The sequence below is a fragment of the Salvia hispanica genome, chromosome 6, assembly GCF_023119035.1.
Source record: "Salvia hispanica cultivar TCC Black 2014 chromosome 6, UniMelb_Shisp_WGS_1.0, whole genome shotgun sequence".
NCBI classification, from domain to species: Eukaryota; Viridiplantae; Streptophyta; class Magnoliopsida; order Lamiales; family Lamiaceae; genus Salvia; species Salvia hispanica.
The window spans coordinates 44,270,114-44,281,986 of record NC_062970.1 but is presented as its reverse complement, the minus strand read 5'-3'; the positions used below and the strand labels follow the sequence as shown (position 1 = coordinate 44,281,986).

At 36.2% G+C, this 11,873-nt stretch overlaps 1 protein-coding gene across 1 annotated transcript; it reads right to left on the bottom strand.

Moving 5' to 3' along the window:
* Window positions 1-2,404: 2,404 nt before the first annotated feature.
* On the bottom strand, window positions 2,405-4,456 carry LOC125192637 (9-cis-epoxycarotenoid dioxygenase NCED2, chloroplastic). The gene has a single exon (XM_048090261.1). It carries the CDS (start codon window positions 4,347-4,349, stop codon window positions 2,583-2,585), a length of 1,767 nt encoding a protein of 588 aa, XP_047946218.1. The 5' UTR covers window positions 4,350-4,456; the 3' UTR covers window positions 2,405-2,582.
* Window positions 4,457-11,873: the final 7,417 nt, after the last annotated feature.

Genomic DNA, 11,873 nt, shown 5'->3' with positions numbered 1-11,873 from the left:
AGTGGAGGAGGAGGCGGAGGTGAACTTTATACATACTCCGCCACTCTCAAGTAAGAGTCCTATTTAGAAGGGAAAAAAAAATACTAATAAACTTATTTTTTTCATAAACCTCTTAAGTGATGTAAAACTTCTAACTTTATTCCATCGTCAAATAAAAAAAATTATCCATTTTCTTGATATAATTTCTTACCTCTTTGGACCAACCGTCCATGGTGTGAAAAGGGAAGATGATTACAATAAAGTCCCTACTTTTTATTGTAAATAAAATCCTATTCGTCAAAATAAAAAGAAAGATGATGTTTTTAGTCCAAGTCACCAGTGATCTTTTTACTCAACTTTCCTCAAACTCTCACTTTTTAGGTTGTTTTTTTTTTTTTTCATTTTTAACACTCAAAATAATAAATATAAAAATAAATTGAAGTGGAGTGAGAATTGCATGTGCTATTAAAGTTGTGGCTTATATTCAATCCGCGGCAAATTAAAATCCTAATTGCTAATTAGTAAATTAGTACTAATTACCAAAATAAAAATCATGCGCTTACTTCACTGTTTTCCCACCACTCATTTAATTGCCTAACTATACCCTAATTGTCCTAAAATTAACGGTAAACTGCATAACTAGAACTATAAAGTTAGGCTGAAAAAGGAGAGACATAAAGTTTTATGGATTGGCTTGATTAATTTCAACCATATAGAAAAGCAATGATCAACTTATTTCGGTGAGATGTCATTTCCGAAAATTTAAACATACACGTAAGTCTAGGATAAATAGATCATGCAGAATTAAATAATTAATTATGATATTATTATTATTATTGAGATCACCTCAACTAGCTAGCCTAACTAACAAGATGAATGAAAAAGCTTTCCAAATTTAATAATGACCGTGGCAAACTATTGGCCTTGTATTGTCTTCTTAGATTCGTCCACGTACCTAGCTAATTAATCACTCTATTGCAATATTTAATGATGGATTTTGTGCCTAATTAACAGTCATATTTTAAAATTTTATAATATTTCCTTTAATCACGGCTTAAAACTTTGAGATATGAAGTTGTGTTGGTAATAAATGCATAAAAATGAAATACTCATACTCCTATAATATGGGATGGCCCGAGAAAGAATACAATGACAAATGTAGAAAATAATGAGAAGTAGTGGTGGACCCATGATTTTAATGTTGGAGTCTTAAAAAAATATCTTGGCTACACTAATGTTAATACTTGTGATATAGTATTTCTCAACATCGGTGGCGTTTGTGGCTGTGAGATACTATGAGTTATGAGAGAAAAAGTGTTGACGTTGAAGGCGACAGATTATTTATTCCTATGTAGTCCACAATCATTCAATCTCCCACAGGGATTGCTATTAGATATTATACGCTACTCTAACTTTGCACCCTTAAGTGAACCACTATATAGTTGAAAGTGTGACATTTTAGTTATCGACGATGATATCTAATCAAATATGCACATTAACTCTTATGCGTAATTCGATATATGAAGGAACCGACAATATTGGAAAGCGGCAATAGACTCGTCGGCAATAAGCTATGACACAGAGAGATACACACAAATTTATAAACTGAGATAGAGTGATGCGAGAAAGACAATGTGCCAAAAGCAACAAAGACATTGGTACATTGTCATAGAGGCAAAGTAGGAATTTAGGTGTTCGAATCAGTTCTAACTAAAAAAAAAAAAAACTCACTATGGATACAAAAGAATTATCAAATCAAATTTACCAAAATACCCCTCGATTTTTATATTTCCTAAAATTGCATGAGACTCGGGCTCATAAGCCCCATGCCATTTACTCTCTCCGCCAAAGGTGAAAAAAACTAATTAACTCAATTCTTGGATATACGAACTTTGGTGGATAAAAACACTTATGAAAATTTGATTCTATCCTCAATATACTCGAAATATTCCTCAATAATTGTTTACTGATATTTATTTGCCCATAGCATTTCTCTCCCCAAAATTTCCGTCCAAGATAGTGGGGGTGGGGTGGGGATTGGTGTGGTGACGATAGAGATGATCAATTATTCGATTACATTATGGTTAATACAACAACATGCTATGTAATAATTGAACCCAACCTTAGTGCCCAGTCCCACCTCATTTTGTTGGGGTCTATAACTTCCTTCCTCAAAACATGCTACCTTTTTTGTATCTATGCTCACATGCCAACAGAAAAACACATGAATATGGCAAACTCATTCACAACTTTTTACATCAATTTACAGTCAATTGAATAGTAGCACCCCTTCTTCTTTTTTCAGACTTATGTCAAACCATCATGTTTCCTTCCCGTGACACTTTATTTTACAACAAAAGTTTACCCATTTCCAAAACCATTTTAAAATTCATTATATATAACTAATGTGCGTTTACTCGTTCGATTGCTCAAAATTAACTTGCTCGATATAGACTGAGATTGAATTGACACGGGATTAATTAAGTAAACGAGGAGAGATCCGGGGACGAAAAACTAAACCTAACAAATCCCACAGGCATACCCCTCCTCACGACCATATGTATAAGTATGTACACTAGTTACAAAAGGGCATTTCCGTCATTTCACAACACCTGCTTCTCCAAATCCGACTTGCTAATGAAAGTTCCATGGAATCCATACGGCACCCTCGACGGGAGCTTCACCGAAGCTTCCGTCTCCATCGTCGCCGCATTCACGATCAGCAGCTCCGACTTCCCGGCCTTCTCGTCGTGGACGTACGTTAGAATGTAGCCGTCGTCCTCGTCCGAGCCGTTCTCGTTTGGCACGAAGAACGGCTCGCCTCCGAATTTTTCGTCCCCGTAGATGAATTTTTCGACCTCTCCGGTCGAGAGGTCGACTTTCGCGAAGCCGGACACTTTCGGCCAGGGCTCCGCGATGGCTAAGTAGGCGAACCGGGTTTTCCGGCCTAACTGGTTCCGGTTCACCATCCCGGCCTCGAGATTGATCTGGTCAGATGTGTTTAAAATGGACCGCTTTGTGGACCGGCCGGTTTTTAGGTTGAGCCGGATTTCTGAAAGGACGCTCTGCAGACTCTCGTCGGACTCGTTGAAGATTGAGTCCGGCGGAGTCATGCATGAGCCGATCACGACGATCTCGTCGTGATCGGGCTCCTCCCACGCGTTCCAGAGGTGGAAGCAGAAGGTGTTGTCGCACTCGATCCATATGATTTCTTCGGAATCATTTGCGTTTTTGGGTAAAATTCCGAATCTTGATTTTTTGTCTTTGTCGTAGATCATCGGAGAGCCGCCTTTCGCCATTTCTTGAAGCTTGAACACCACCTGCTGGTCGGGGATGACGACGAAATTCTCGGTGATTGCGAAATCGTGCATCATTGTGGGGACGTCGAGGGGAATCTCCACGTCGGGGGATTTCTCCCCCGACGCGGAGAATTTGAAGTACCTCAGGTACGGCTTCTGAACGACGTCGTAGCTGAGGGCGAACATCTCCGCGGTTCGGGGGTCGATCTTCGGGTGGGCGATCATCGTGCTCCTCAGCTGCCCGCCGAAGTCGTACCGCCCGACCGTGCGGAGGTCGCCGGAGGGCGTCACCCGGACCTCGTACGGGAGGTCGTCCTCGGACATCGCGAGGAGGCGGCCGCCGTGGTAGATGAGGCCCGCGTTGGCGACGCCGCTCCCGCGGCTGTGGTCGACGAGCCCGCACAGGCCCCTGGCATAGAACAGCATGAGCCGCGCTATGCCGAGGTGGCCGTGCAGCTCGCCGATGGCCTTGGGGAAGACAGGCTTCCCCAGGGCCCGCTCCTGCACGAGCCGCTCGGTCTCGGTGAACCGGCAGGCGTAGCTCGCCGAGTTCCCGCCGTCGAAGGAGACGGCGTGGACCATGCCGTCTCCGTCGAAGAGGTGGTGGCCGCCGACAGGCTCGTGGAGCGGGTTGGCGCCGTTGCGGACGTAGACGCCCCGGACGCAGTCCGGGATCGCGCCGGTGACGGGGAGGTTGTGGCGCACCGGCCTCTCCGGCACTGGCGCGTAGTTCCCGGAGATCTGGACCACGGGGTCCGCGGTCTTCGGGAGGGCGTGGCGGCGCTCGCGGGCGACCACCGCGCCCTCGACTGCGTCGAGGGCCGCAGCAGCGGCCCTCTGCAGCAGATTCCACTGCGCCGGCGCGGGATCGGCTTTCGGAAGCGCCGGCGCCGGGAAAGGCTGCTTTGGGAAAGTGAGGACTGATGGAGACTGCAGAGCGCAGTTGATTTTGCCTTTTCTTGATTGAGTTCTTCTCATTGAGATAGATTTGGAGTTTAGTAATGAGAATGGCTGGCTAAATTGGGCACCACCCCATGTACTTGTTGGTTTTATTTGAGGTATTGAAGCCATAGTGTTTTTTTCTTATGCAAAATTGCAATTTGCAAGGCTTTAGTGTGTGAGTATGTAGAGATTTGGAAAGAGAGTAGTGAGTAGAGAGAGAGAGAGGGGAAGATTGAGTTTTGGGGGGAGAAAGGAGAAGTGGGAATGAGGTTTAAATAGGGGGATGAGAGAGAAAATGGGTTCATAATAGAAAACCACGTGGTGGATTTGTGGGTGTAATGAAATTTTTGTGTATGAGTATTAGGATGACATAAGACATGATGAATCCTCATATACTAATAATTTATGTTTGTTTAGTCTTTGCCTAAAGAATAATAATAATGTGGGATTTTAATTTAATGAAATGTGGGACTGGGGAGCTCTCAGGGAAGGATTTAATTGGAGGAAAGATTTAGATTAAGAGCCAATAATATTTTGAATTAGAGTCAGAGAGCACAAATGGAAGACTATAGGAGACTAAATGTTTTGTCGTTTTCATTCATTTTCATATCCAACTGAGATATGTCGAATTTTGCCAACAAATATCAGTGTCCATCAACAAAATTCCAAATTAAAACTCAATTTCTCGTCACATATAATTAAAACTTATATTGAATATAATTATATAAATAGGTACATGAATTTTGTACTACCTACTTAATACTCAACCAAAACGAATTAAAGTTTTTAATTTTACAAAATTCCTAGTAGCCACAAAAAACACACACCTTTCCAAAATATTTGAAATTGAAACTAAGCCATTCATTTTTTAAATCTAGCCAAACTTCTCTTCTCTCAAGTCACTAATTAGGTATAGCTATTAACCCTAATTGCATAACACAACGGTTTATAATATTCTTTCTGACGCACATAGACAATGACACGTCCACGAAATGAAACTCGTAGAATCAGATATTGTGAATAAAATTATTACCGATGCTGAAGGACAATGGTGATAGGCTAAGAATTGAGCGAACCTCAACCCTTTTACTTTAATAGAAGAAGTTGAGCTTTTCTCCAACCCCGAGCAAGAATCGCGGTTTGGCTACTGCCTTATCGTCAAATCGCCAACATTTCTAAAATCCGAAATTAATGAAAATTTTCAAATGTCGTTTATCATATACCACATACACTCTTTTATTTCCCAAGAATTAAATTCATGAACAAACAATTGAGTTAAGTCACACTTCTAATTAGATGACAAAAAAATAAAAAAATTATAAGGCCCCACAGCGAGCATAGCAGGGGCTTGCACCACCCTCATATCCACGTGTCCAATTTTTATTTACTTCTTCATTTAGCTACCTTCTTCTCTTCACGCCCTACACACATGCCTCTCCTTGTAATCAGTACTAATTGCATTTTATTTTCGCCTCTATTTTTATTTTTCAAAAAAATAATTTCAACATATATAAAAATACCCTTTTCCACCTCTCCAAGCTCCCAAAGGTCTTTTCCGATACGGAGATCGTCACTCTACCAACGAAGCCATCGTTTTAATATTAACCGCCGGCGATCGACGGCGGGGCTACGGATTTTTTATTACATATATTAAAAAAAATTAGTGTGATGGATGACTCCAACATCATATTTCTATCTACCTGGCTAGTGGGATGTATTATTGTCATTTGCTTTCACCGTGTCGAAAAAATGTCTCATGTGATAGTGAGTGTTTTATTTTTCTTATATATAAAAAATAATTTCGACTTAGGAGAGAAAATATCATGTCCTATTGCACCCAAAAAGTGCTTCTCTTTGCGCTCACGGATTGCGTAAGAGACGAAGAAAGTGCGTTCAATATTTAATTTATAATAGCAATAGCAGTGATAAATACTACACATTTATGAAATACTGTATTTACTTTTGTTATGTGATATGATATTGATGTGAGCTAAGTCATGATACGAGAGAATTCATTGGGCTGGTTTTAGCCCAATAGGAATAATTTCATTACAAGAGTGTGCTATAGATATTAGTATCTCCGTTCCACAATAAAAGTCATATTTAATATGGACACAGATTTTAAGAAATGTAAAGAAAAGTGAGTTGAATAAGTTAATGGATTATGAGTCTTATTTACATATATTAGTTTTATTAATAAAATGTGATTGAATAAGTTGGTGGAACGTAGAGCCTACTTACCATTTATGGTAAAAGTGAAATGCGACTTTTATTGTGGGACGGACCCAAATGACAAAATGTGACTCTTATTGTGGGACGAATGTAGTAATTCTTCATTCCAATATTCAGTGTAATGCTTCATTTGTCCCTCCACTGAAGATAGTCATAATCGGATGCAGGTAATTTCTGCCTCGACTTTCTATCATGTGGTCATGGGTTCTAGCACAATGTTCTTGAGTTTGCTCCATTTTCTCTTTGCCTTGGGGACATGCATTCCAACCATTGGTTTAGGTGTTGGCATGTTTTATGTTTATCGTTTTCCTGTGTTATTAGTTGTGGTTATATGTTTTGACGCCGATGGAGTGCTTAGGGCTCATTGGGAGTTTTCGTGCTTTTTGTTGTTGGCTGTTATGACAAACTGTTTCTGGTTTTCAGTACTCTTTCTCACTACCTTTGGTAGTTTGAGCATTTTCATTAAGTTGAAAATGACTATTTTTTGTGGAAGGGCCAAAATGTGGTCGAAGACAATGGGACAGTCGTTACACCATTCGTGTTGGTCCCTACTTATTCGACTAGGAATTTTGCTACATTAGGGCAGTTAGAGTTAATCCTGCCTTTTACCGGGGTTTCTACTCAAAGCAACTCTATAGAGTATTATATTTCCTATAACTACGGACCTATTTAGACCGGGCTTATTGCTAACGACACGATGGTCCCTAAGACTATTTTTTTTATGAACGTATGGAAGGGAGGAGTATAAGGGCAACCTCTCACTTCACATCAAATATAAGCCATTCAATAGATAAGGCTTGCATTGAAGCTAGTGAAAAAAAGTACTTGAAAATAACATAAGGTGACAATGCACCTCTCTCTCTCCTATAGAGACTTGAGGTTAAAACATACATGTATATGAAATTAAGACATGAATAGACGAAACAAGAAATAGTTGAATGAGATATTATCTTCCATGTCCCTATAGCGACATTAGAACCACTTGCATGAAAAAGTACTAACGTGAAATGAAGGAAAAGGCAACAACCTTCTCTCTATATATACGTACATATATATGTGTGTGTCAGATTTTTTTTGTAGGAACATATGAATTGTGTCCGATTATAGGAACGAAAACAAATTATTTGATCCACTTGTAGAGAAAGATGAGCACTCCATTGGCCACTTTGATTCAATAATTATCGTCATGCACGTTCATATCAAATTGTCACTATATAGTTTGTTTTCCACAAAAAAAATTACCTAAAAAAGTTGTCGTTATTACTTGATTAGGGTCTCATGTTACCAAATGATGAGGAAATCTAATTATGGGGATTAGAAGAGCACAAAATTAACATATAATTAATCAACATGTTCGGCGCCCATGTACTGATTATTTTTTTAATCTAGGATTATTAAAGTGATCAACCACTATAATTAATTATTAAGTATTTTTTTTGAAAAAAATATGCAGTAACCGAAGAAGTTGGTTAATGGGATCGGCAGCAGTTGGCACATGGAATGCATGAAGTTGAAAATATCTAGCACTTTGTATTATTTAACGATCTTGGAAATTAATTGATAAATATAGATATTATCCATTAAATTAAAGTGTTATTTAAAAAAGATAAGTGCTTCAGTTGACTATTTTAGTGATATCTGGGAATTTATGTGCATAAACATATAAAATAAACAGCGATGTAAAGGAAGAGTGATTTAAATAAATTAACCTAGAAATGTGCCTTTTAGTATTACATATGATCCTAAATAAATGCAGGTGGCCACATGCAGTTGGGATCTTGCATGCCACTTTTTGATGCATTATTCGTGTATAACTATTAATTTATTTAGTAATTTTCATATTTTTTCCTTCAATTACACATCCTCCATTTGAATTTTAGTTATATATAAATAGTATTAATTTTCGTTTTAATTTTAAGCACCAGATTTAGTTATAATTAAAAAAATTTAATTAGAATTCCCTATGTTCAAATATATAATTCTTTATTTTGTGATAAATAAATAAAATAAATAAAAGAATGTATCACAAAGGAATATTAATAAAATTATGAGATAGTGATCCCAACTACATATTTTTATGTGTGAATCATTGTGAAAAATTCTAATATCAAAACAAATCATCGGAAAAATTTCTTTCAACATTTCAAATATAAAATTCAGAAAATATAGTCTTTATCAAAAATTCTTCTACATTCGATCCTACACACACATTTGAGATATTTCAATATTGGTCATCACTTACAAAAAATTGACGATGTATCCAACGTCAATAACTAGCCAATTCGAAATCTAATTAGAAGAAAAATTGTGAAATTATTGAGGATAAGTACTAGAAAATAAGGTGATTATGGGAGGTAGCACATGGTAAGTAAGTAAGTAGCAAATAATTGGTCGTTACAATAATTAAGATAAAGGTGAGGTGGTTTTGGCCGTTACGTTGCTAAATTAATCAATGCTGACCAATAATTATCCTCGCATTAATGTATAATCATGGTTTAGCTAACGATGAAATTTGCAACACTAACTAACATAGATTTTGATCTAATTATTTATGACTTAACTATATGTGCACATGTGTGGGACAATATCATAATTAACTTCAGTCAACTAATTTCATTCGAATAATTTGGACTGCGCTGAAAAGATATTTCATGTAGATGCCTCCAAAATAAGGGATTTTGGATGATATATAGACATAAAATTTTAGTGACATGTAATCTATTAAAAAGTACTAAAATCTAAATGCAAAAGGTAAAATAAATATTGATTGAGATTAAGGACTATATTGCATTGTATTGGCTTCAATTACCTTACTTTATTATATTCAACTCTTTATATAGAGTGAAGTACGAATTTGTAACTTAACTCAAATACCAGAAGATAAACTTTATCAATCACTAATTAATTATATTAATTTCTTCCTATATTTGCTTGATTTTTGATTGCAACCACTAATGAATGATGAATGAAATAAAGTTAGGAGTTGGAGAGAACCGATGAATCAACAAAGAGTCAATAGTTCTTGACGGGATGTTGATATCAAGGAGGAACCAAGAATATGACCTCACTCCTTTGGTTGACCTTGCTTTTCTGCTTGCTCGTGTCTTGATCGCCGGAGCTTTCTCTTGATGGATTAAGTCTAGGGCGTATCTGTTGGGCGCTGTGCTCTCTTTGCTTGTTTCTCTCATTTTCTCGTTGGGTTAGGGCTTGTTGTCTCTGTGGTGGTTGTTTTTAGGAAGTTGGTTTGTTTTTGCTTAGTGTTTTTTTTTTTTGTGTTTCTTTTGGACGTTTTGGTTGTTGAACAATGGCTCGCTGCAACGGTAGAGTTGAGCATGTCTCTCATAAAAAATAAGTTGTGGTCCATAAGATATCCGAAATAAAGTTGTATTCCATAGATTTCAGTCCAAATGGAAGTTCGAGAAGAAACGACTGTTTGAATCATCATATTCCCCAATCCATAAAGACTCAAACAAATTATCATCATATTCCCCAATCCATAAAGACTCAAACAAATTATTATGTTTTGTTTCTCTTTTATTTTATGCAATTTTACATGATTATACGAAACAAAATCCTATTTTTTTTTTTCTTTAGTTATTTTGCATTGTAGTCACAATCATACAATTTATCATAAGTAAACATATGTGGAAAATACAAAATGCTGCCATCCCTGATTAATTTAGACAACAAGGATAAATATATGAAGAAAATTAAATAACCATAATAATAATAGGAGTGAATGGCAGCCATGTGTAGCACGTTAAAAAGAAAATTTTCTTTAAAACAGAATCAAATACTTCGATACTTAAATTGATTCTTCCATGTTTGCACATGTATATACATGTGAACAACCACTTGAGTCTATTTTCATACATATATTTTTTGGATACATTAATTCCTTCAAACACCTCTTGTTCCTCTCCACTTCACTCTCAATCATAAAATATGTGTATTATTAATATAATTAATTACAATAAGACAAAACAAAAGCATAATTTCAAATAAAGCCAAAAAACACTTGGGGAAAATACATTATTTAACACCAAAAATAAAAAGGAGAAACATAGTACTCCTGGAAGAATTTTTTGAGTGATTGGGCGCCGATCATATATAGTTGGTAAGATTAGGAAAATCTTTGATTAGGTATTGGAGAATTTTACTATGTGAAAATAAAATAAATATTAATTGCAACAGCCAATAATGAAGCATTATTTAGCTAATTGAGAAGCAATCATGTGGTCCATTCCATTTGCTTGATTATTTGTAGCCAAATGCATTAAAAATATTTATTGGGTTTTGTGGATGTGAATAGTCCGGCGAAGATACATTTTTCACGTTTAATTGTATAATTAACTAACTCAGAATTTAGTCACAAAGCTTGTATTATTAATATGATTCAAGTCAAGTCGTGAAAGAATAATATAGTGCAACTACTTTATCTACATTTCACTAATTTTGACCTACTTGATAATTCAAGACTCGTTAATTTGATAATGACACCTACACGTGTTGTTAGTTTGCTTCTGTTTTCTTGTTTCGGTATTAGTTTCAGGTAAAATGTTTAAATATTTGTTTTTTTGAGGTTATTAAATATGCAATCTACTTTGTCATTTTTTTTGGGATTGAGCGTTTATTTTCGAGGTTATTAAAATCTACTTTGTCATTTTTTTGAGGTTATTAAATGATATTTTTGCCAATTGTAAGGAAAAATTAAGGTTGTCTAATCAACTGACCCCTTAAACTTCTAGTATTTAATTTTTTTGTTTCATAATTCATGCAATCAATTCACATTCATCAATTTGATTATTTGTTTTTTGTTCACAATTCATGCAATCAGTTCACATTGATCAATTTGATTATTTGATAGTTTCCTTGATTAACTAAACTTATGAAACAAAAACACTTTATTTGTGGTGAATTTTGTATCAAGTCTTTCAATAAATATGACTTTGCTTATTTGGAATTTGTGGTGCACTCGGATTCAAGTCCTTACACGGTTCAACTTCTTAAAAGAACTTACAAATTCTATATATATGCTAATTTATAAAGTCAAATTATGGATATACACACTTATTCCTGAGTTGAAAATAAGATGGATTAGGTTAAAAGAGTGGTGTGAAGTGCGAAGCAAAAAATAATCTACAAAAATGGTCAAAAAGCTAAGCAGATTGCTAAGTTAGGCGTTCGATAAAGTTTGATATCATCTTCTAAGATAATCCGCAAATATTCCACATCAATAATGCAATTACTTCTAATAGTCTTTTTGAAGTCAATACTACTATTGTGATAATATTGTAAATCACAAAAATCCGTAGTATATACGTTTTTCGGGCATGATGAGTGTAATCTATAAACTTTACATATTAGTCACAAACGATAAATTGCATGAAAAATTATGAAATTTAGTATGATCTAACCTAC